This window comes from Lynx canadensis, chromosome C2 (assembly GCF_007474595.2).
Source record: "Lynx canadensis isolate LIC74 chromosome C2, mLynCan4.pri.v2, whole genome shotgun sequence".
NCBI lineage: Eukaryota > Metazoa > Chordata > Mammalia > Carnivora > Felidae > Lynx > Lynx canadensis.
This window is the reverse complement of record NC_044311.2, coordinates 113,129,749-113,156,555: the sequence shown is the minus strand read 5'-3', so window position 1 is coordinate 113,156,555 and position 26,807 is coordinate 113,129,749. Positions and strand designations below refer to the sequence as shown.

The 26,807-nt window shown below is 39.1% G+C and overlaps 1 protein-coding gene and 1 pseudogene across 1 annotated transcript in view; one reads left to right on the top strand and one right to left on the bottom strand.

The window, feature by feature from the left end:
* Positions 1-26,807, top strand: part of CRYBG3 (crystallin beta-gamma domain containing 3) — a 131,154-nt gene that overhangs the window by 18,475 nt on the left and 85,872 nt on the right. Inside the window, exon 3 of the mRNA XM_030329299.1 lies at positions 16,831-17,261. Within this exon, the coding sequence (XP_030185159.1) occupies positions 16,831-17,261 (431 nt within the window). The remainder of the gene's footprint in view (positions 1-16,830; positions 17,262-26,807) is intronic.
* Positions 22,964-25,087, bottom strand: LOC115523798 (annotated as a pseudogene).

Here is a 26,807-nt window from a genome sequence, read left to right as displayed (position 1 = left end):
GGCACTGAGAGAGTCGGAGAATGGTGTGCTCATCCCAGCTCTGCCACTAACCTGTGAGGCCTTCAGCTGAGGCACTTAACATCTGTGAGCCTTAGTTTTAGTTTTAAATCTGTGAATTGGGGGCGCCTTGGTGGCGCAGTCGGTTAAGCGTCCGACTTCAGCCAGGTCACGATCTTGCGGTCCGGGAGTTCGAGCCCCGCGTCGGGCTCTGGGCTGATGGCTCAGAGCCTGGAGCCTGTTTCCGATTCTGTGTCTCCCTCTCTCTCTGCCCCTCCCCCGTTCATGCTCTGTCTCTCTCTGTCCCAAAAATAAATAAACGTTGAAAAAAAAAAAAAAAAGTATAAATCTGTGAATTGGATCACCTGATCTCCATAGTTTCTTTTCCCTAGGACGTTCTTTGATTTATGTAGTGTTTTCCCAAATGCTGCTGACATCTAATAGTGCTTTAGGCGGGCAGTAGTTAACAACATGTTTTTGCATGTTCGTAGTATGTGATGGATATTTTTGATCAGCTCACATATGAACTGGCCTTTTTTTTTTTTTTTTTGCTTCTACAGGACTAGCATGAAAAGTGTGTAAGCTACACACCTCCCTAGATAGTTACCGATAAGTGTGGTTAAAAATCCTTGAGAATCACTAAACCTTGTAACTTTTTTTTTTTTTTTTTTACTCATAAGTGGTTTACTAGAAATTGTACATTTGTTTTGTCGGGTGATACGATGCCAGATAGGTGACCAAGTTTTCGTAGCTGTACCACAGTCATGGAGTCTGTTCCCAGTTACTTTCTTCTTACATGATTTGTGACAGTCTATACAGGAGAATGCTTGTGCTTCCCATGCATTCCAGAGTAAGTTAGCTTGGTCAGTGGGAGGACCACAAAGTCCAGTGAATTCTTCATTATTGATAGGGGGACTTTTTGTTGTTGTTTGCTTATTTGAGAGAGGGAGAGAGAGAGAGAATGAGAATGGGAGTGGGGGAGAAGCAGAGAGCAAAGAGAGGATCTCAAGCAGGCTCTGCGCTGTCAGCACAGAGCCTGATGCAGAGCTCGAACTCACCCTGAGATCATGACCTGAGCTGAAATCAAGAGTCAGCCGCTTAATTGACTGAGCCACCCAGGTGCCGCCTGACAGGGGGACTTTTTTTTTTTTTTTTAGATATATAGATAATTTATTGTCAAATTGGTTTCCATACAACACCCAGTGCTCATCCCAACAGGTGCCCTCCTCAATGCCCATCACCCACTTTCTCCTCTCCCTCACAGGGGGACTTTTAAACATTATATAATTCGAAAGGCATTAGATATGGTTGAGATAAAGTTGTTTTCATTCTTCCCCATCATAGTCAACAATATAAATTTATTTTTTTAATTATTTTTAAAATTTTATTTTAGAAAGAATTCTCAAGTGAGGGAGAGATTTTTTTTTTAACTTTTTTTTTTTAACATTTTATTTATTTTTGAGACAGAGACAGTATGAATGGGGGAGGGTCAGAGAGAGGGAGACACAGAATCTGAAACAGGCTCCAGGCTCTGAGCGGTCAGCACAGAGCCCGACGTGGGGCTCGAACTCACGGACCGCGAGATCATGACCTGAGCCGAAGTCGAGATCATGACCTGAGCTGAAGTCGGCCGCTTAACTGACTGAGCCACCCAGGTGCCCCTTGATTCTTTTTTTTTTTTTTTTAATTTTTTGAAATACAATTTTTGAGAGAGAGAGGAACAGTGTGAGTGCGGGGACGGGAGGGGCAAAGAGAGAGGGAGACACAGAATTAAGTAGGCTTCAGGCTCTGAGCTGTCAGTACAGAGCCTGTTGTGGGGCTCAAACCCATGAGCCATGAGGTCATGACCTGAGCCATGATTGCGCCACCCAGACGCCTGGAGGTGGGGAGGAAGAGAGAGGGAGGGAGGGGGAAAGGGAGAGGGAGGGAGGTAGATATTCTTAAGCAGGTCTCATGCTCAATGCGGAGACAAAATGGGGTTTGGTCCTCGGATCCTGGGATCATAACCTGAGCCGAAATCAAGAGCCAGACACTCAACGAACTGAGCTACCCAGGCCCCCCTAAATTTTTTTGAAAGAAAATATCAGGATCTGATTTTTTTTTAACTTTATTGAAAGAAAAAAAATCAAGATTACTTTGCTTTCTTTATCTTTCTTCATTTCTTTGTGAGTTTGACTATTAGATCCTGCTTTAAAGTTTTGTAACATTTCTGCCTACTCCTCTCCTACCTCCTCAACCAGTTGTTAGCCAACCTGATGGTTGACCACTGCATGGGCTTCATAGCTTTCTTCTTCTTCTTCAGTTTTTGCATGTCTTGAGTTGCCTTACTTCAAGATTTTTACTTCTCTTGGTGTACATGCAGCCTTGCTCTTAGGTTGTTTTACAGGAAATATTTTCTTTTGAGATCTCAAACTTCAAGGTTTCTTTGGCTGCTAACTCCTGTCATTCCATCTTCTAATCCCTCATTGCCTCATTGTACCTGTTCCTTAACCTTCACCAAACATTCCTGCTCTCCTTGCTGTGCCTCCCTTGTCTTGGTCTCTACTTGTTTTCCCACACAGCCTGTAACTGATACTGTACTACTTCAGCTATAATCTCACTAAAAAAAACCCTTCACTCTTCAAACTTGGTCTTCCCTATAGTCTTTCTTTCTACTTGCAGACAAAGGCACACCTTTGTAGATATATGGTAAATATATATGTGGGCAAATATAGCAGCTGGGCCTCTGTTATTACAGTCTTTCTATCCATTCTTAATATCTTGGTTTGAATACCCAAGATAATTTCAGTTTGGGATCTCTGTTCCCAAGTAAATATGGTCCACAGTCCCAAGATTGTTTCTCTTATGATTTGAGGCTTATTGGATTACTTACACATGGGCAATCCACTGAGCTCATATTGGAAGGGCATCACGACACTCTCACTGGAGTGGCCTGAGCATTTTGGTCCTTTGGAAACTATTAGTAAGATTTCTTCAACATAGCCACACAGATCCAGTGGTTTAGATACCTATTTCTGCCATGCATAAAAAATATGTATTTTGATAATACCAATAGTCAACACCATTCCTTCAGGGAAAAAATGGGTCAGCAACAATATTTATGATCTTGTTGTTGTAAATAGTCTCAATTTAAGTATTTTCAGAAGCAAGTGGAATAAAACATGCGTATTTGTTTTCTTTCTAATAAGTAGTTTTCTGAAACACAGCACTCCACTGTAATGTGACATTTGTTACCATGCTTCCATCTTATTAATCTGAATTTTATGATAATGCCTTCTGTGATGAGGAAAAATATGCAGCATTTTTCCTGTTGAGTCTGAAATGTAACAGATTTATGAATAATAAATGTTATCTGTTTCCTTTTGTATTTGATTTTGAGATGCCAAATCAAGATGTTGAAGATTGTTTAGTTGTAAGTTTAAGCTACAAAATTTAATTGTATTTTTCAAACAACTAAAGACTATAGAAGCTTGATACCATGTCTGGACATCATTATATTCTTAGCTGTCACTTATATGCCATATAAGTTTTGTGTTTTGTGAACATTGGTAGCTATTTCTAACACTTGGATTTGTCATTCCACTGATAAATTTATTTCTTTTATATGAATTAGGTTTCTATGGCTGGCAAAACTTGTAGATACTTAGTCCATATTCTACCTTTATTTTTCTATGGGGTCTACAGTCTTCGGTCTTGTAGCCTTAGACACCTGGTCTTGGTGCATTCACGCCTACTGTTATTTAAAAGAGTGGGAGACATGTTCTCATTCTCTGCTGCCAGCTACCAACTTCAGAGGAGCTTTCATCCCTTGTTGCCTTCCAAGGATAAACTTCCTTGGGCCCCTTTCTAGTGGTTTGGTCTCTTATTTCCTGCCTTCTCTTGGACCTTGCCTTGACTGTCCATCCCTCCATCTTCGCTGGCTTCTGTTTCTCTTCTTGTTTTGTTTTGTTTCTTTTTGTGGGTCTGGTTTCTTTTCAGTCTATCATTTCACTTCACTCCCTGTTTCTACCCAAAAGTTTCTTATGAAAGTATGTTTCAATCATTGTTAAATTCTTGATCCTTTCAATTTGATTCCTATCTCTTTTCTAGTTTCCTCAGACATGGGAAGCTTAGTACTGTGCCTGGTGCACATGTCATAAATACTCAGTAAGTGATTAAATGAGTAAAAGTCATCCCATGAAACCAGTGATATCTTGCTAACCACAGTCAGTAGTCTTTTCTTAATTCTTAGTTTATTTAACCTATTGAGGCACTTAATTTTCCAGGTCTTGTCTTCTTTACAGAGATTTATTTTTTTATCTTTGCTTCCATAATATCATACTTGGTTTCATTTCCTGCCTCTGGTGAATACTTTCTGTTTCCTTCTGATTTTCTGGCTAAATGACTTTTCATATAGATGTTTCTCAAAGTCCTAGGTCTTCCTCAATGTCAGTCTTCCGAAGTAATTATCTTTCAGTCTTACTATTTTATTTTTTTGGCTCTCACATCTCTATTTGACATCGCTTTTTAACTCCAGACTTGAGCATCAGTGTTCCAGAAATTTCTGCATGGATGGCCTTTGATACCTCAAATTCAGTCTGCCCAAAAGTCTTGCTATCTTCAGAGATGTTCTCTATATGTATTTGGTTGGGAGGTGAAGGTGATGGGAGGTAGGGAGGATCCTTCAACTGCTTAGGAAAGGGGAAGAGCCCTGGGCTCACGTATTCTGTCCGAATATTTTCAACCAAACTCTTTACTTTTTATCCTGTGTCTCACACTGTCCTAAGTGGTACCTAGTGTCTTTAAAACCTGACCTTTTTCAGGTTGTCCATGGACTAGATTGTTTCCTTCATGATCAGAGCTCCCCCTTGGAGACAGTTGGCTAGAAGCTTCCTGTGGTCAGTTACCCTGCCTCCAGCTGCCTTTGCCTTCTAAACATTTTTTGAAATCTCTTATCCGCTAATATCTATTCTCTTCCTCTCTTTGTATTTATAACTTAAACATTTCCTTTACTATCATTTTGTAATGTTTTGTACAAGAGAAACAGTATGTGTGCTTCATCAACAGTGCTAATTAGAATTTTTATCTTTTTATAATTGAAGAAAGTGAGTCTCAAAGATTGTCACTTAACAAACCTACACTGTTAGTGCGAGGAGACGAGAATTCAGATACAGTTCTGTATAATGTTCCGCATTTGTGAACTTAATTTATAAGATATATTCATAAACTAGATTTACCAAAAAGAAATCTTATTAAAAAATTAGATTCTATTTTCAGAAATGAGTCATTAGCTAAGTAAAGTGAATGAAATTTGGACCATAGGTTATAGATTCTCCAACCCAGTCCTAAATAAATTGATGGTTATTAGGCTTGTTCTCAATAGCTTGACATCTGCTTTATATAAAATTTAACTTTTGTCCCATTTTAGAACTGCTGCTTATAACTAATCATAAAACTTTCGTGAAGTTTCTAGAGTGGTTTTTAACAGGCGCTTTATAGATGCCTATGATGTACCTATGAATAATCAAGGAGTATCAGTCTAGTGCATATTACTATGATTTATGATTCATAACATTTATTTTTAATCCTGTGAATGAGTCACTTAACAACAAAGACTCATACTTTTTTTTTTTTTTTAATGTTTATTTATTTATTTTGAGAGAGGGAAAGAACATAAGCTGGGAAGGGGCAGAGAGAGGGAGAGAGAGAATCCCAAGCAGGCTCTGTGCTGTCAGTGTGAAGCCTGCCATGGGGCTAGAACCCATGAACCACGAGGTCATGACCTGAGCTGAAATCAAGAGTTGACCGCTTAACTGAGCCACCCAGACTCCCTCCACACACTTTTTATTTTTTTTTTTTTAACTATTGCCAGGTAAAGAGGGGAAAATTGTAGCTCAAGAAGTTCTTATTGAAGAGAAATAGTCACTAACTGTTCTTTCTACTAATCTATTGAGTGTACAATGCTGTTTAGTAAGATGGACATACTCAATATATACATCTGTTCATATTTTGATATGCATAACTCTTCCTTCCTTATTGGTCTCTTTCACCTTTTTCTTGACCGAAAGTGAAATGATAGCCAAATTTAAATGCGTTAAATGTTTTCTTGGTTAGGCTAGGGGGAAGTTGCTTACTGGACTAATTTTTTAAATAAATTATGGCCTTAATAAATGCTTGCTATCTTTTTTCTCAGCAATACAGATAATAGCGGCAGTAAAACGTCAGTTTTATGTAGAGATTTTCAAATTTTTCTTTTTCAATTTTTTTTTTTAATGTACTTACTTATTTTTGAAGGAGAGAGGGACAGAGCATGAGCAGGGAAGGGGCAGAGAGAGAGGGAGACACAGAATCCAAAGCAGGCTCCAGGCACTGAGCTGTCAGCACAGAGCCCGATGGGGGCTCAAACTCACGAGTTGTGAGATACGACCTGAGCTGAAGTCGGACGCTTAACCGACTGAGCTGCCCAGGTGCCCCCAAATTTTTTTTTTCAAATACAAGAACTCTATAAAAAAAAAATTCAATTGTAATCACTTTTGGAACCCATTTATAAATAGATTAAAGCTTTAGTTGATAGGAATGTTGATGATGGAATGAGTTGTCTCATAGTGAGCCACTACTTATCTGCCTCTGCCAACCATGGGCCTCCTTGGAAAAGTTTTAAAATTACATGTGCAGTGATGGAGACAACAGTCTTTGGAATCAGACAGATCTGGGCTTAAATCCCAGCTTTCCATGTGGTAGTTTTGTAATCTTGGAAAATTTACTCAACTTCTTTGAACTTTGGTTTGCTGATCTGCAGTGGGAGTGTGTGGAAGGTTGTTCAAATCCTGTTTCATAGAAGTGCTTTGGAATTAACCAAGATAACACATACAGCACTACCTGATGCTGGACGCAAAATAGGTACTCAGGAAAAGAGCTGCCTTCTTGCTATATAAAGTCTAGCTGAAACTTAGAAATAACTCTTTGAGAATGATGCTGACTTTTTCTGGGTGAATAGTATAGAAGTAGTTACTAGAAACATTAACTCTCTATCACATTTGAAAAGAAGGCACAGATGGAGGTACACACATTGAAATTTAGCCAGAAGTAAAAAATTCTCAGCCCTTAATTCCTTCTATAAAGACTGAGGCTGTCAGGTGCCTGAAGTGGAGATTGCACTGTGTATCACTGTGTAGTCCAGATGACCAAAGGAACTGCCAGGGCCAGAGCCTGTCAGTGTGGCTGGTGCTGGTCTGGGGCCTTGATCCTTACTTAGAGTTCCGGGTGTTGAATGTAGTATAAGGTATCTGGTTTGATTTGTGGCAGCTCCATTCTGTCAGAGACCAGTAGTGGTCCTATTTTGTGGTATGATGGAGTACCTTATCAAATGGAAGCTGTCTATGAAAGGTTATCTACATACTCCAGATTTCTGTGAGTATATTTTCCTCCATGGGTGCCACATACTGATTTGAGAACATTAGAAGGGGGTTCCAGAAAGCTCTCATAGAATTAAAAACATTTATTCTTCTGGCCCAGTGTTTTCATCAGAGAAATCTTGATACCATAACAGAAAGGAGTGGCCTTTCTCCTATCTTATGTCATTTGTTTCCTCTTTCTTCTTTCCTTACACACCTGCCCTGGTTGATTAAATTTCTATCTACATCTTAACCCTTGACAAGGCTCACATCTGTCCTTCCAGCCCAATGTGTTCTCCTGAGCTTTAGGGTAAGAGAGCCAATTCTTTGCACCTTTCCTGTCAGTGTCACTGGGTATAAGATTTGACGGTCTCAAAGTTGAACTCAGTCTATTTTATCCTAATTTCCTTCTCTTCTGTATTCCCTATCTTGCTTCAAGGTGCCGCCAATTACCCTATCTTGACATCTGGAAATGACTCTGTCATTTTGTCTCTTCATTGTGCCAGGGACCATCAACAGCCCTTTCTTCCTGTCCATACCCATTACTACTCTGTAGCTGAGACTTTTCTTATTTTAGACCGGCAGTTTTTTACTCTCATGTTTTTTTTTTTTTTTCCTCTGACACAGATGATAGATGACTGTCTTGGGTCACCTGTGGTTATGGGCACTTGTTTGGTACACTATATATAACTACATCCCTTTGTCAGAAATTACATGGAAATGAAAAACTGAAAGTATCATCACAGATAAAACTTGATTTCATGCTAGAGCATTTAAATTTATTTATTTATTTTGAGAGAGAGCACAAGCAGGGGAGGGGGAGAAAGAGAATCCCAAGCAGGCTCTGCAGGGTCAGTGCAGAGCCTTACGTGGCCCTTGAATTCATGTAACTGTGAAATCATGACCTAAGCCTAAGTCAAGAGTCAGATGCTTAACTGACTAAACCATCCAGGCACCCCCCATTCTAGAATATTATTTGTAAGTGAAATTTCAGCTTTTTGAAAATGTATTTTTTAGAGAGAGACGGAGTGTGAGCAGGGGAGGGGCAGAGAGGGAGACACAGAATCCAAAGCAGCTCCAAGCTCTAAGCTGTGAGCACAGAGCCCAATGTGGGGTTCAACTCACAGACCATGAGATCATGACCTGAGCCGAAATCAAACGCTTAACTGACTGAGCCACCCAAGTGCCCCAAACTTCAGCTTTTTAACTAATTTTAGTAATAAATTATTTGTGACATCTCAGAACTCATCACAGCACAGATATGTCATGACTAAAAGTTGCAGATAACTTATTATGTTAAACAATAACCAGATTAGTCAGAGTGAAATAGTTGATGTCCAACCGGCTGGCCTGTTCTAATTTTTTAGTGGAAAAATAATTCTGTGATAAAAATGTAATATTACCTTTCAAACAAAAATTCCTTTAACAATAAGGGTATAAATAGCTCACCTTTGCACCTTACCATTAGTTGTGAAACCCATTTATTGGAAAAAAGTATTCATGTAAATATGTCTCAATAGTTTATAGTTAAACAACATCCCACAAATTAAATCCATTATGATGAAAGTAAATAGTGATTTTGATTAAAAATTTTAGCACTACTTACACTATAGCTAACTCAGGATATCAGTAAAAATCTGATAATAAATATCTTCCTCAAAACTGAAGAAATAGTAACTATTGATGGTAGAATTTCAGAATTTGGCAAATTTGTCAGGTAATGTGTTAACAGCCAGATGTCTTAGCAAACCAACCAGAATTCTCTAGTAAGCAGCTGTTTTTTTTAGTTTATGAGTGTCAGATTTTAGTACCTGTTAATAATTTAGGTGATAGTCTTCCTCTTGGTGAAAGCATATAAAATTGTTTGCCTTTACCTTGTGGTGGCAGGGAAAACAGGATGGTAGGGATGTTCATTGGAAGAACATGTACATAGGTGATTTTCATTCTGAAAAACCTGAGTTGTATTAGAAATTTCCCAGGCAAAGAGGACAAGGAATAAGTGGTCTCAGCAGTGGGAATAGCATTATTGCAAGGACGTTCTGTAGTAAGAAGAAGAGAGAGGAGATGGAGAAGGACTAAATGAGGATGGATACGATGACATTAGACATTGCAAGCATTGTGAGTGGCAAGAGATGAAATTGGAGAAAGACACAGGGGCCTCCACCCACCAGTACCTTGAGTGCCATACTTGAGAGTTTGGATTTTATCCTGACAGCAATGCATAGCCTTTAAAGGTCTTTAAGGATGATCAGATTTGAATTCTAAAAGACTGCTCTAGTTTTTATCTGGAGAGTAGACTGGGGACAGTGCAAGCAAGGAAACAGATTAAGTCACTGCTGGCAGTATTCTAGGGGAGAGGTCATGGTATCCTGATGATTTTGTCTGACTTTTTAACAAATGGGAATGTTAAGGTTTGCAGAAAAAGGAAGAGTGGAAACAAAGCATAGTCAGGTCAGTTTTGGAGGTGTTTAGCTAGAGGTTCCAGTGAAGTATCCAGGTGGATATGGATGGTGAATTGATAGTTATAACTAATATATCAGATATACTGTCTGAGCTACAAATAAAAATCTGGGAATCCTCTGATTAATCTGTGGGAAATGAAACCTGATAAGATGATCATGAAGATAAAGCAGTCCTAGGCTGGAAATTGGAGCAACATGTTACATAAGGGATGGCTAGAATGATGTGAACTGGAAGGAGATGGAAAAAGTTTAGAGAAGAAGGTAAATCTCAGAGTAATGTCATAGAAGCCAGAGGAAGATTGGTTATCAGGAAGGGATTAAATCTCACATTCTACAGACACTCATGTAAGAGCAGAACGAGGCAGGGGGAAAGTGTATTAGCAAGTAGGACGGTGTATTTTAGAGATTGTGGTCAGCACAACTGGGGAGGAAGCTAGATTATGCAAGCGCTTAAGGAGTGATTTGGGAGGAAAGGGGAAAGAAGATGGTGAGAGTTAGGAATCCTTTTTTGAGGAGGTTGTTAGTAAAGAGTGGAGAGGGCTTTCCTTGGACATTTACTTATGAATGGTGGGCTAACAGAAGGGGCAGATGAGGAACTTTAATTCCCAAGGAGACAACAAGGACTCAACTGGTGCCGTGGTGGAGAAATTCGCCTTGGGTGAGGAGTCCTTCCTTCATGAAGAACATCAGTGAAGGAAGCCGCACAGATCCTGCTAGAGTCAGAGCTGTGAGGGATCATCTGCATGAAAGAGAGGGTAGAGGGCTCTGCTGAGCAAGTCTGTGGGATAGTGAAGGGAGTAAGAGAGGTGGGAAGTAGCTGCTGTGGAAAATGAGGAAAGAGTACAGACAGATTTCCAGCAGAGGCTGTAAATTGTGAATTATTGTCTGCCTGTATCTGCATAGCGTGCATATACTTGGGGCTTTTTAAAGCAAGACTCATTCGCTTAGGCAGAAAAGATAAAACTGGAAATTTTCTGGGTGGGGATGGCCAAGGAATAAAACAAAGAGACTTGGAGGTTATTCGTCATTTGAGGGCCAGATAGAAAATACAGGAAAATTTGTGGGAACTGAAAGGGACAGTGTAAGAGAGGACAGAAGCTGTGATGAGGCAGGGGACAGTGTGGTAAGACAGCCGGAAAGATGAGAAGGTGGGGACACTGGGGAATGCTTGAGATGGAGTTTCAGAGGTGACACAGTCATGGGAACCACTAGGGTCAGAGTTAACCAAAGAGGAAAGAAAAGTGGCAGTGGAAGTCACTGGAGTTGAGGGCGCTAAGGATCTGTGAGTCAGGGTGTCTGAAGTATTACCCTTGCTATGTGCAGTAAAGGCAGAGTCTGAGGTAGAAAGGATGATGAAGTCAGATGCTTGACACAGTAAAGGAAGAGTCACCTGGCTCTTCACTGTTTTCCACTCAACAGTCTCTATGGTGACACACTGTACCCCGTGATCTTTTTGACCTTATGTCCTGTGCTAATCACAATGTTGGGACAGCACCTGCCACCTGTTCCCTGCTATAGACTGCTCATAGGAGGTGATACACTCCAATACTAGTTAGACCTGCAAACAAATTCTTACATCACTAGAATGTGGGTTTCATGAAAGCAGTGCTCTTGGTGGTTGTTTGTTTTGTTGTTTTTACTGTTGCATCTAAACACCTGGAATGGTATCCTTTTGTTCATTATTTACTGAATGAGTGAATGCTTTCAAGTTTGCCTTGACCCTAACTGCTACTTGGTATACCCATTTCAGCCAATTACTACTACATTCCCCAAAAACAATCTTCCAGGTGTTCTCTATTTGGGGAACCCAAATCCCAGCTCCACCTATGTGTCCCTCCTTTGGCTTGTTATCTCTCCTCTCACTTTACTGAGGTCACAGCCACTTGTTGGACCTTGATCTTTGGCTTCTCCCCTCACAGCATTGCTCAGGTCTTAACCACTTCCTTACCTCTTTACCTGGAAGGGGGAAATGTCTCTACTCTTCTCTAAGGATAATACTTGCCCTTTATTATTATTAGAAGTATTAGAGACTATACTGGTCTCCATCTTACTTTGTGCTTTTTATTCTGGAACCTGCCATCCTTCTCTCTTGTATAGCAGTTACTCCCTTTCCAGTAGATGCAGAGCCGATCCACAGAACAGGATCAAAAAGCCATCTAGGGGTGCCTGGGTGGCTCAGTCCGTTGGGTGTCTGACTTTGGCTCAGGTCATGATCTCACGGTTTGTGAGTTTGAGCCCTACATCAGGCTCTGTGCTGACAGCTCAGCTGCCTGGAGCCTGCTTCAGATTCTGTGTCTCCCTCTGTCTCTGTTCTTCCCTCACTTGTACTCTGTCTCTCTCTCTCTCTCTCTCTCTCAAAAATAAATAAAGATTAAAGAAAAATTTTTAAAAAAATACATCTATTCTGTCTTGGACCTTAAACTCTCATATTCTGTCTTCCCTTTTTTTTTTTTTTTTTTTAGTTAAAAAACTTCTCAGAGTGCTCCCTTCTATTTATGGACTGTTCCTATTCCCTTGTCTAGCTACTACTCCTGGCTTAACACCTTGAGTTGGAGGCTGTACTCGCAAGTTCCTGAGTTGTTGCAACTATTTCTTCTGCATTCTTAGGGCTTCTCTATAGTCCTAGTTCCTCATTTACTAACTCAACCACTATTGGAGAGCACCTCTTATTGTCAGGAACATTTCAAGTGCTAGAGACACTACACTGTATAAAATGGACAAAAATCCCTGCACTTGCAGTTTTTACTTTCTATAGGAAGAAACAGATATTAAATAATATAAGTGTATGTGTGTGTGTATTTGATATTGGCAAGTACAAAGGAGAAAAGTCAGAGAGAGCATACTGGCACTTTCATAGTGGAGGAATTTACTATTTTAGCATGACTGGGGAAGGTTTCAATGAAGAGATGACTTTCCAATAAAGGTCTGAACGGGAGTGAGTCATACAGCTATGTGGGGGAAGAACATTCTAAGCAGAAAGAGTAGATGTACAATTCCTGAGGTATGAGTGTACCTAATGTTTTTGAAGAACAGTGGGAGAGGATAGTCACCTTTCTTGCCCTCACATTGGCATTTGTCATTTAGTCCCCCTTTGCTTTTAGAAATCCTCGTTGTCCTTTGCAACCAGTATTCTGGAGGGATGAGCTGGTCTGGTTTTTGCCTTTTCCATTGCTCAGTCATTTCTTCTCTATTTGCACCTTTTTAAAATCTTTTTTCCTGAGGGCTCTTTTGTTGGTCCCCCCCTTTATCCTGCACACACTGTGTTTTGCCAGATTGCATTCTTAAACTATGCTTCTGAGTATTTTCCAGACATCTCAACTTGTACATCACCAGGGGACCAAAAATTCAATGTATTTGCCATCTAAGTAATTTGTTGCCTTATCTCCTCCCAACCCCACAAAGGCCCTAATCTCACCTCTCCTATTTCCCATATCCATTTTTTGACTTTACTCAAATAGTTGTCCCCTTTAGAAAACTTAGTTGTCTCTGACTTTGTTGTCCCTCTCCCTCTGCTTCTGTGAGTCATCTTATCAACCTCATTCTCTATTCTCTTTACCCCAGTCTTCTTCAGCCTCACCACTGCCATGACAAACAGAGTTCATACTTCTGTTTTAGAACATACTATACTGTGTGTCTAGGATGCTCTTCTCAGCCTTTAGGAGCAAGCTCAGATGTTCCCTCCTCCTTGCAGTGGATTCTCCCCATCCCCAGTCAAGTTCATTGTATCCTCCATTGTGTGCATACCTCTTCTAAGCCCCACACAGTGGCACAGTGATAACCATCTTGCCTAAACTATAAGCACGTTGAGGCTGAAGCTACATTTCACTAATCAGTGTCCCTAATGCTTTCCTATGCTTCCATGTATTGGGGACATAGCAAAGAGAGTAGAGAGATGGATGAAATTGACCTAAGGGCACTGCATTGCAACAAATCGTGTATGAAGGAAAAAAATGTCCCAGTTCCCCAGATAACATATGCCTTTGTCAGTAGCCTTTGTATGTTATGTTCAGAATACCAACATCTTTGAGAACAACTGGAATTGATGTTTTGTTTGCTTGGATCCTGACTGCTTTCATTCTACTCCTTGGAACATTGGCAGACAGTCCTGCTGGCAGGCAGCACTGGCCCTAGCTTGTGGCAGGCTGAATTTTATTGTTGTTTAGGCTGAGGGGAAAGAGCAGCTGTTTCAGATCAGACTTAAAATTTTAATTATATAAATATAGAATTTATTGTGTTACTTTGAATAGCAGTACACTTTTCTGCTAGTTTTTGTTTCTAGATTTAGATACTTTTTTTTTCTTGTTATAAACAAATTTCTCGTGAGATTTAGGGAGAAATTAAGCAATGGAGACATCTAAGGACAAAAAAAAAATGCTCTTCAGTAAACTGAAGATACAGAGATTCTAGAATAGCAAAGAAGCTGAAAATTGGGGGGCATCTGGGTGACTCAGTTAAGTGTCCTACTCTTGGTTTCAGCTCAGGTCATGATCTCACAGTTCATGAGTTCGAGCCCCGGGTCTGGCTTTGCACTGACAGCGCAGAGCCTGCTTGGGATTCTCTCTCTCCCCCTCTCCCTTTGCCTGTCCCTGGCTTTCTCTTTCTCTTTCTCTCTGTAAAAATAAATAAACATTAAAATTAAAAAAATATATACTTAAATACTGAAAATTGGGAAGGAAAAACAAACGATTGTTTTAAAAAATTACGTATAACTCTAAAAAGGTTAAGTGTAAATGCTTTCACTTAGCAAACATATCTTTTTTTTTTTTGTTTAGAAAGCAGTCTACAGTATTTTGAAAGGAATTATCAAGTAAAAAATGATAGTTGAGGCAGTGAAATAGTTTTTTTTTTTCCTTAGTGTGTGCACACATGTGAGCAGGGGAGAGGGGCAGGGGGGAGAGCGAGAGAACCCCAGGCAGGCTCTATGGTAAGTGCGGAGCCCAACACAGGGCTCGATCCCACGACCCTGGGATCATGACCTCAGCCGGTATCAAGAGTCAGATGCCTATATAGTATTTTTGACAGAAATTATTCTTGGGATTTTATTGATGTCAAAAAATGTAATCTCCATATTCTCTTAATTTTCCTGGTTTTAAAACAAATCCATTGCCCAATTTTATAAGACTCTTGTGAATCTTTAAAGCATTTTAAGAATATTTGCAATATTCTAATGAATGGCCTATAGTTTACTCCCTTCAAATAGCTACCCAGGAAGAGCAGTCATTCATACTAACTATAGAAAAAAAAATCATTCTGTTCATGTTACAGTCTTAGTTCCTTTTGACAGGAAGAAATGTTGTAGCTGATAATTACAACAAATTAAATGGCATAAAGAACAAAAAAATGTGTATCTTCATACACAGAAGCATTTTCAAAATGTCAGCTAGCATTTCTCTTGCCAAACTAAGAGGCTCTTTATGCTGTTTTTGGGAGGAGAGGGCACAACTGATTTATAACGCAGGCTCCCATGATGAGCAGAAACTTGGAGGGATGAGGTGGCGATGTGTGGGATCAAGTTGCAGTTGAAACCAGTAAAAGGTGAGACTTTGAGTGACTCTGGAAGGTTGATGATATTCTAAATGTAGAGACTCACAAGTTTTATTAAGCTCCTGACACATAGAAAAAGAATGCTATCTGTGTATTTCCTCAAAAATACCCTCTGACTCCCAAGGTGGGAACAAACTTAAAATACTGTTTGCTTGAAATTAATTTCCAGGGCTTATAGGTTCTAAACATTTTCTCAAGCTTGAATATGCTAAATTTTATTAGCAGTTAGTGGAACACTTCTTTAAACTGTTTTGAATTTGGATTAAAATATGGGACAAGTTAAATAACATTATAATTATGATGCTCTTGCCTGCTTGAGGATCAGCCTCTTAATAAAACTTTATCGTGTGAACGTACAGTGCCCTAAGGTGGTTTTACCTTGGTGTACCGACCTTTCTCTGACTCGCACTTGAGCTTTCCTTTTATGAGAACTAGTGAGCTTGACATCTGACAGATACTGTCAGACAGACATTCCTTTTACAAGTAGGTGAGAAGGCACAGGCTGAGTTGGCACATGGGCATAAAGGAAAGAGTATGACATGGAATGTCGATACAGCAGCTCAGTCTTTCCTCACAGAGAGTGCACATGAATATGCTTTGCTTTCCTAGTAACTTAACTATGAGCAGGTGAAACCCACCTGCAGAACTGTTTAACATCTGCAGGAATTCCCAGTACTGCCCAGGCTTTGCATTAATGCACATCTCAGGGTTTTGTGTTTTACTATTAAGGATAGTGGACTTTTCCTCTGAATTGATAGACCATGTTGCTGTCTTTCCTCATCTTATTGAGGAACAGTTTTACACAATGTGGCGGCTTCGTGGGTTAGCACAGTGCCGAAATGAGGTCTATTTAGGTATTGTCTGATGGTCCAGAGTGCTTGAAAGTACTGTCCATTAGCTCAGAGTAATGAAAGCCGCATTTAAATATACATAACGTATGCCATGATCTGTCCCTTTACTTACCTCTCCATACACATCTTTCACTCTTCTCATTTTGTACCCAAACTCCGTTCATCTTTAATTCTTTAGAAGCTGACACATCACTAAATAGAGTTGGGGGGAGGGGAGGAGGAGGAGATGAGAGATGGGGATGGAGGGAGATGCATAAGCATCACAGAGTCACATATTAGGTCTCCTTCAAAGGGCACTTCTAGGAATCATCCTCTGAGTTAACCTCCTCTGCTGTCACTGCTACCAAACCTGGACTGCTTACTCCTGTTCTGGCTTCCCACTCATGCTGTACTTCTCTCTCTGTGTGACGTTTACTATACAGCTTTAATGTGTGCTGACCATGCCCTTCATTAGACTGTAAAGGGCCCGAGGAATCAGAAGCCATCAGTCTTACAAATGTATCCCTGGCCTCTGGCACACAGTGTGTCATATAATAGGTTATTAGTCAATCTGTGTTATTTTTTAAATGATGATGTTTATAATTCTCTATCTTGTTTTCAAAGATTCCCCAAAGTGAGCACAAAAGGAACCATGCTGAGAAGCTAATCGCTCTTCCAATGCAGGAAGATTCCAAAAAGCCAAATGACCTCTCCCGCTCCACTTCAGATACCAAAATAGGAGAAAGTGATAGGCAGCCGAAGGAAAGCTTTTTTCAGTTTCTTGGTAACTTATTCAATATCTCAGGAAAATCATCTCTTGGTGATGCCAAGCAGTCTTCTTTCAAGGATGACCATGACAAAACTGAGAAAGATTTACAAAATCCCAGTGACCGTCCTGAGGAAGGGGTCAAAAGAGAAAGGGAGATTTTCGGTGGCTCCCTGGGAACCCAGGCGCTTCCAGCAGAAGAACCGGAGTCCAACTCAGCAGAGCCCTCAGATTCCTTTTCTCTGGATACAACACAAGACAGTGAACAGGAAACCAGTGATTTACTAAAGTAAGTTTACAATTTACTTAGCCAGAAAGTTAAACTTATGGACCTAGCTCTTAAGCCTTACTTCTAACCCTGATTAATGAAGGGAATTGGAAAAAGTATTGTGTAATGTCTTTGCTACTAGGTAAAAAAAAAAAAAAAAAAAAAAAAAAAAAAAAAAAAAAATCGTATGATTTTGTGTACCATACATATAATCTAGGACCTTTCGTGCTATTTTAGGGGGCAGTACCAGTACCTTTTAGGTGCTAACTTTGTCAGTACGATATTTATTTCTAATTTAAGACTTCCTTGAATGAGAGTGTTTTCTGTTGTCCGAATTCTTCCTGTATTAGGACAGGCAGTAAGACCAGTGTCTGCATTTTGGGAACAGAAATGGTGCTAAGGAGGGGTGCTTGGGTGGCCCAGTTGGTCAGGTCATGTCTCACAGTTCGTGAGTTCAAGGCCCGCATCAGTCTCTGTGCTGACAGCTCAGAGCCTGGAGCCTGCATCAGATTCTGTGTCTCCCTGTCTCTGTCCCTTCCTTGCTTATACCCTTAGCTTGGTGCTAAGGTTTGTATGCACATTCTATTCATATCTTTCCTTTGTGGAATGACAATAAAGGGGTTAAGAAAAGAAATTAAATGGACTCTACTTGTAAAACTAGCCTTGTGATGCTTTTCCACAGCTCTGAGAAACTGAAATCTTGTGTAGATATAAGGATTATTTCATCATCCCTTTTTTTCTGTCTTTGATTAACAGACAGGCGCCAACTTGTTTTTCTTTTGCTCAAATGAACTTGGAAGGAATATTTTTTACTTAGAAAATGTATATAACAAAGGTTGGTCCATTAGTCATTTTGTGTAACTTAGTAGTATTCATTCATAACCAGTAAGTATCTGTTGCATTGATTTTTATTTAAAGATGTTTTTATTTATTTTGAGAGTGAGAGAGAGCATGAACTGGGGAGGGACAGAGAGAAAGGGAGGGAGAGAACCCCAGGCAGGCTTTACACTGTCAGTGGAGAGCCCAATCAATGTAGGGCTCAAACTAGCAACCATGAGATCATGACCTGAGCCAAAATCAAGAGTCAGATGCTTAGCCAACCCAGGTGCCCCTGTTGTATTGATTTTAGCTTCTACTTGTGAATTATTTGTATCATTTTAAGAGGTCATCTATAATAATATAGTCAGAAATAGACGATAACTTAGAGCTGTTTAGTTCTTTATAGTTTCAGAGTGTCTTCATATATGTACTTTGAGTTAATTCCTCATAGGCAAGCTTCAAAGGTAGGCATAGACCCAACTTACAGTTGTGAGAACTGAGACCCTGATAGACTTGAGTTTGCCCATCAAGACTGATGTGGTAGGCCTTGCCCTACCAAATGTCAGTGTACTGATAAAGCCACATAATTTGAAACAGTGTCATACTAATGTAATACTTACTAAACATTTAAGTGAAACAGAATAGATCATCCAGAAGTAGACCCTTATATATATGTGATTTTAACCCTTGAATGTGATGGCATTTTTACATACTCTTTTTTTTTTTCCATATTATAGAAAGGAACACTTGGGGAAATTGGTTAACAATTTGGAGGGAACAAAAAGCTAGATACTTATCTCATTGTTACAATAAAATAATTAAAATTCAGTAACAAATGATTTTAAAAAGTACAAAACTAAACTAGCTAAATATGACTTATTCTGTTTTGATGAGAAACCACTTTCTAAGCATGATAGCAATGGAAAGTATCAGGAAAGACCAGTAAACTGCATTACTTTAAAAAAAAATTTTTAATGTTTATTTATTTTTGAGAGAGAGAGAGCACAAGCAGAGGAGGGGCAGAGAGGGAGACACAGAATCCAAAGCAGACTTCAGGCTCCGAGCTGTGAGCACAGAGCCCGATGTGGGGCTTGAACCCATGAACCATGAGATCATGACCTGAGCTGAAGTCGGACGTTCAACCAACTGAGCCACCCAGGCACCCCAAGATTACTTTTTTTTTAACGTTTATTTTGAGAGCAAGAAGAGCATGTGCACATCCCCCCGCCCCCCCTCTACACACACAAACACACGAGTAGAGGAGGGGCTCTGAGAGAGAAGAAAAGCAAAAATCCCAAGCAGGCTCTGGGCTAGATCAAACTCATTAACTGAGAGGTCATGACCTGAGCTAAAATCAAGAGTCGGCCACTTAACTGACTGAGCCAGCCAGGTGCCCCTGGATTACTTTTAATTTTCAAACTCCCTATGTCAAACAAAATAAACAGTGATACATTATATTGGCAAGTGAGAAAATTCGATACAAAAAGATGTGAGAGAATGCTTTAACTGATAAGCATTTTATTCAAAAAAAATTTTTGTATATATTTATTTTTGAGAGAGAAACAGTGTGAGCAGGTCAGGGGCAGAGAGAGAGGGAGAGAGAGTCTACAAAGGCTCCAGACTCTGAGCCATCAGCACAGAGCCCACTGATGTGGGGCTCAAACCCATGAACCTTGAGATCATGACCTGAGCCCGAGTTGGAAGCTTAACCAACTGAGCTACTCAGGTGCCCCAGAGCTGATCAGCATTTTAGACAACTCAATAGGGAAAAAAAAGTGAAACAATATAAACAAAAATACAAACTGCTAATACATAAGTGGAAAAAGGTTTATTCTCACCAGCAATCAAGGAAATGCCAACTAAAATGGAATAACTTTTATAAAATTTTACTAAAATAATAAATGATATACTCTGTATTACTCAAAGTTGATAGAGCTGATGCTCCATATACAGTGATAGGAGTGGAGGCCATATTTTAGAGCAATATGTATCAAGCTTAGAAAGCTTATAGGTTATTTCTAATTATATAAGGAGGTGTTTACTGAAATATTATTTACAGGAACATATCATTGGAAATAAATGTCCAACAGCAGAAAAATGGTTAAATTGGGGTACCTCGGTAATAAAGGATTGTCTAAAGGAGTTCTGTCTAAAATGTGGTGGTTGGATTAGCAGCATCAACATCACCTGGGAATCATTAGAAATGCAAATTTTTTTGATTCAGACCCACTAAATCAGAATTTCTGGGAGTGGTGCCCAGCAGTCTTCTAACAACCTCTCCAGATGACTTTTTGTACCAAAGTAATTTAAAGTGGTAAGGATTTTGAGGCTATTATGTGGAAATTATGTGGAATGGAAAGTTTGTGTTTTTTCTTTTTTTCTTGTTAATCCCTCCCTTTGGTTTTGATTAGTCGAGTTTATTTCTTTGGTACTGGACAGTAGAAAATGGAAGAGGTTACCTTGCCTCTTATTTCTTGTTAGTAAAACCCTCCTTATTAATAGAATAATTGCTTACAGCCCGGGCACCTGGGTGGCTCAGTCAGTTAAGCATCCGACTCTTGATTTTAGTTCAGGTCATGATGTTATGGTTAGTGAGATCAAGCCCCATGTCAGGCTAGGCTCCATGCTGACAGTGCAGAGCCTGCTGGTGAGTCTCTCTCTCTTCCCCCCTCTCTCTCTCTTCCCCCCTCTCTCTCTCTGTCTCTCTCTCTCTCTCTGCCCCTCCCCTGCTCGCATGTACGTGTATTCTCTCTCTCCCAAAAATAACCTTAAAAAAAAAAAAAAGAATTGCTTAAGGCAGTTACCAGAACCACCTCTGCAAAGCTTTTGTCTTAACTGAGATACAAGCCTCCTCTGGCCCAGCTCCAGAAGTCCTACAAATTATCAGGTATAGAATTGCAGTTTAGTGACTTCCTACTGTCACATGTCAATTTAAGAATTGACATACCATTTTTGTTAATAGTTTATTTTGACAATATGATTAAGGACTACTTATAACTAATTTTAGATATTTAAATATTTTCCATATATATGGAAAAGATATTTACTAATAATTTTGAGACTGCATTATAAGTATTAAAGTTGTTTTAGTTTTGTGAAATGAATTTACTAAAAGCAAGGATATATTTAATTTTTTATTGCGATCATGAGAATATTCCAAATATAAAATGTTATTTAAAATTAAGAGTTGCTGATGCATAATTAATAAACCTTGTATATAAGAATCTCTGAAGGTAAGAAAGAGAGTGTTATTGAAGCCCAAGTTAGAACAGCTGCCTGGGAAGCACACTCTTCACAGGGAAGAAAGTGCTCTGGGTGATAAACAGTTTTTACAGGGTTATATATGTTTTTACATCTTACGAAAGCTCAAAAGATTATAGACTAGCGTATAAGCAGGAATCACAAGTTTTAAGGTCAAGGAATGCAGGGAACAGGAGCATTGATCAATATTGCAAGGACAGATGGTTTTCTGTTAGGCAACTCATTTATAAAATCAGTATACAGTGTATGTTTGGTGAGCCATAAATCAGGCTTTTGGTTTAAACAAAGTTAGTGTACAGTCAGGCTGACTTAGAAATCTAGAATTGCTCTCCTTCTAGCTCAGGCCTTTGGAGAGTGTTTTCTCTCATTAGAGTCTACACTTCTGAAATCGGTAGGAGATTTGAGTGTCACACAAAATTTCAATTTTTTTATAACTTCATTTTTTTAATTAACTAAAGGCTTTGCATCATCTTTCTCATGTAAAAATGCCCCTACTTTTTTTTCTCTGTAGGTCTTTTATAATCAGAGTGTACTAAAAAGGGCTAATAGCTTAATTTACACAAGTTTATAAAATAATCTGTGCTGTATAATGCTGTCCATTACTATAATATCAAGCATACTTTTTAAGTCACTATTAATTACAGTTTTCAAAATTTAGGTAAGTTATTAACTATAATTTGAAGTGTGTTCAGAAAAAAATCCTGCTCAAAAGTTACAAATTATTTCATTTCGCTTAATTAAAAATAATAAACAGCTTTGTAATTGTTTTTATGTTGACTATGCCAATTTCATTTTTAATATCTGTAAAGCCTTTCATTAAACCTGTTTGGTGACAACTTTTAGATTGTTTTCCATACATTAACTTATGCCTTCATTGCAGTTTATTAGGAAACTACTTCACTGTTGGGTTGAAATCTTTAAAAAGTTTAAGTTCTATGATTTTTATGTTTCCAACAGATTCATATCCATCATGAAAAAATTTTCTGCCAAAGCTTTATTGTGATTTAAAAAAAAATTGCTGGATTCACAGCTTTTCTTTATACGGAAAAGTTAAAAGCCTTTCCTATTATGAGAGAAGATATTCTTAACTGTAATTTGAAAGGAAATCTATCTTAATGCTGAGAAGGTAGCTTAATCATTACTTTCTTAAAGTGAGTTAGATACTTTGCTCTAAGGCTGTTATTTTTAGGCTATTATTTAGGATTTCCTTTGAAGAATGACAAATGTCTTTGGTTGACCTTTGAAATATCAGGAATATCAAATATATACAGAAAAGAATATAGCTGTGTTTGGTAGACTATAGCTGTGTTTGGTACCTGGAGGCTTAATAAATCTTTACATGATAGGTAGGTATATCTTGGGCTAAAATGCATAAAACCTTTTCACATTTCCAATATGTACATATGTCTACTTCTTTAAATATTTGAAATGTCTAGGTATGTTACTTTGTTCTTGCTCTCCTTTTTTTTTGTTTTGTTTTGTTTTGTTTTGGGCACAGTATATTTTATTGGTGGTATATGACAAAGTTCAGGGGCCTGGGATGGAAACATCGACGCCAAGGTCATGACAGTCTCTGTAAGTTGGGGCTGAGCTGGGGCAAGGACTCCCTAGCAGCTGAGGGCTTCTCTCTTCCTCTTGTGCTCTTAATAGAGCTTGTGGTTCAGAGGGCTCTTACTCCTTGAATTGGAGGCCATGTGGACCATATGATCCACCATTGGTTTCTGTAGCTAAATTCATTGTTGTACCAGGAAATGAGCTTGATAAAGTAGTCATTGAGGTCAATGCCAATCCCAGCATCAAAGATGGAAGGGTGGGGATTACTGTTAAATTTGCAGGAGATAATCTTGCAGTATCTGCTTCACTGTCTTCTTGATATCCTTGTATTTGGCAGCTTTTTCCAGGTGTCAAGTCATATCCGTAACTGACCTATTAGGGATAAGGACACATAACGGCATTCTAGTGAGCTTTCCACTTGGCCTCAGGGATGGCCTTGCCCACCACCTTGACAGTGCCAATAGAAGCAGGGATGACGTTCTGGGCAGCCCCTTGGCCATCACACCACAGCTTCACAAAGGGGCTGTCAGTCTGCCAGCTGGCACTGATGGCATCAGCTGTGGTCACGAGTCCCTCCACTATGCCAAAGTTGCTATGGATGACCTGGGCCAGAGGGGCCAAGCAGCTGGTGGGGTAGAAGGCATTGCTGACCATCTTGAGGGATTTGTCCTGCTTCTGATGGTTCACCCTCCTCACAAACATGAGGGCATCAACAGAAGGGGCAGAGACAATGACCCTCTTGGCTTCATCCTTTGAGTGAACCCCAGCCTTCTCCATGGTGGTAAAGACACTAGTAGACTCCACAACATGTTCAGCACTAGCATCACTCAGTTTGCTGTTGGCAGGATCTCACTCCTGGAAGGTGGAGATGGACTTTGCTGACAAATTTCCCATTCTCAGCCTTGACTGTACCATTGAGTTTGACATGGGTGGAGTCATACCAGAATATGTAGACCATGTAATTGAGGTCAACAAATTGGTGGCAACAGTATCAACTTTGCCAGACTTAAAAAGCAGCCCTTGTGATCAGACACCAGTACAGCCAAATCCATTTACTCCAACCTTCACCATCAAGTCTCAGGGATGCAGCTGGCACTGTTCAAGAAAATGTGGCTGTCTGTCAAATGGAGAGGAACAGAGAGCCTGTCTTATTTGGTTCTTACTATTGTTAGGATCATATTAACTTTGGTTGTGTAGGATAAGCTGTAGATCCCATGGACTATTTATATAATATGTGTAATTAATACTCCATTTTCTCTGTGCAGCTTATAAAATTTTAATTTTCCATCTTCAGATTTTATTTTTAAAGTTACATGTTTTTGATATTTCCATTTTCTATTTTATTTACCAGGCAAAAATTAACAATTAAAGGACAGTTTTATATTCTTATACTATTCAATTATGGAGATTCAACTGCAACCTGAGAAAGAATGCTGTAGAAAATAGACTATATTGGTGACATGACTAATCTTTTAAAAAGAGGGAGTGTAGCTCATCAGTACCCGACACAACTAATTATAGTACACGAAGCTAGGCTTGAAACTTTGATGTCCAGTGCTTTAAACATGATTATATAGTTGTTTAGTATAAGCAATGTATGTTTTAGTTTCAAGCATGTAACATTTCCACCAGGTGCTACAGGAGATTATCTGGTTACAAATTTAAACTAGTTCATATAAATCAATGTAATCATTTTAGTTGAAAGTACCCAGAAAATCCTAAAAAATGGAGAAAATGATTCTCCTCACCCCTGAAAGGACTCCAAAACTACCAAAAGGCATTATTACAGTGAGTTGACATTTAATGGATTTTTTGTATATGGTTTATAGAAGACCTTTTAGATCAAAAGGTGCATTAGGATTGATGCAGGATAAAATGTCTTGAGGTCTTTTTAGGAGGGAGTTGGTAGGAAGAGAATGTCAGTTTACTTAAATTGAATTCTGATTCCTATATCATTTCATATTTCTTTGGAATCATGTACATTTGTGTATCCATATCTTCAGAATTATTGATCTTTTGAAGGAAAAAATATTGCAGCCTGTTGAGAGTAGATTTTAAATATAAAACATTAAAGCTTTGAAATAAAAACTGACCACAAATTTCTTGTCATTTATTCGGGCTTCTCGATCTTCACATGTTGCTCTGAAGGCTCTTGTGTTTTCTAATTAATGTATTTTGATATCAGATTTCACCAATAACGTTACTTTACCTGTATTGTAAAGTATGATGTATTTTTCTCTTCTTGTATGTTTTCACAGGCAATTACCTTATTCGTTTTTGAGTTTGTTTCATAATAAGTCTTTGATCTAGCCTGACACTCATTCTGGAGCTAAAACTACTTTCATAAGGCAAAGCTTTTTCCCTAGTCATCTTGTTTAGCTGCTTTGTAATGGACAGTAAAAACATGCATGTAACCAAAACAAGTTTTCACAATAGTGGTGGATTGGATTTCAGGGACCAGCAATTATATAGATTGAAATACATTATTTCAGCTAAAATTCAAGAAATATGTGAGGGGCACAGTTCATAAAAATTTGACCTGTCCGAAGAGGTTTACCATCTGTTTTATCGTGTAAATGAATCTAGTGTTCTTAATGTTACTGCTTTAAAGCAGGGGAGTAAAAGCATTATTTAGATATTGGAATACTGGTGGCTGGATTTCTTATTCATGTGGGTTCTACAATGTTTTGTTAATTATATGTTTAATCTGAAAAAAAATAGAACATCAAATATTTCTGCCATACATTTTTAGTGTTAGGATACTAAAATGAGCCTAGAGTTCAGAATTTAAAACACTTTTATATAATCGATAATAGTGAAGGCAGTCTGGAATAAATCACACACTAAGCACTTACTATCATTGCTTTATTTTAGTCATTCCCCCCAAAAGTTGTAAATATGTACCATTTGCCAAATTTTGTGGGGGGCATTTAAAAATGTAAAAATGGTTAAGACACAGTGCCTTCCTTCCAATAGCCACAAGGCAAGTGGGGAAAATGCATTAAGTGCCTAGATCTTTATAATCTGATATGGCAAATGCTGCGCTCAAGGTTCTTTGCACCCACAGATCAGAGGCTAACTGCCCGTGTTAGCAGGAAAGGGGCGCTGGGATCTGTTTGTTCTGGAGATGACTTGTGAACTTAGTCTCAGAAGACATTGGAGTTTCTCTCTGGGGCTGGGATTTAAGGGAAGAGAATGGTGTGTGTCCAGGGCTATTAAGCAGTATCACATAGCATGAGAACTCCCAGCGAAAGATTCTTCAAAGGAAGTTGGATGCTGAGAGTCTCTGGAACTTTATGCTGGGGCTGAGAAGAAGTAGAGAACTTTTACTAGAAGTCTCTTTTGATTCCTACACTTACCCAAGCAGTTTTATGCTACAGAAATTGAATATTTGAAGAACTTAACACAAGAGCATTTTTAAGGCAATTCTGTCATTGAGTTAACAAATACATGCTGAGTGCTTGATGTGAGTTAGACATCTTACCAGTTGTTTTCCTTTAAAAGTTCTCCCCCTATGTGCTTGAAGTTGCCGTTCAAATTTACATCCAAGAATAAAGGAAGAGAAGCTTACTGTGGTGCTCTAATATGGTGGACAAATCAGTGCTATATCCATGAACTTGTGCCAGCATGAGGCACATAAGGCAGTGTGGTTCCTTCCAGTCAAACACTCTTTGAGATTGTAACTAAAACCCAAGCCTTGGACTTGTCAGCCCACTTTCTGTCTGGTAACTACTGTGAAAGAGATGTAGGTAATCAGGTAAGAGGGAATGGTTTTGGAGCACCTGGCTTTCTCAGTCCGTTAAGTGTCTGACTTCAGCTCAGGTCATGATCTCAGGGTTCGTGAGTTTGAGCTCTGTGCTGACAGCTCAGAGCCTGGAGCCTGCTTCCAATTCTGTGTCTCCTTCTCTCTGTGCTTTTCCCCGGCTCACACTC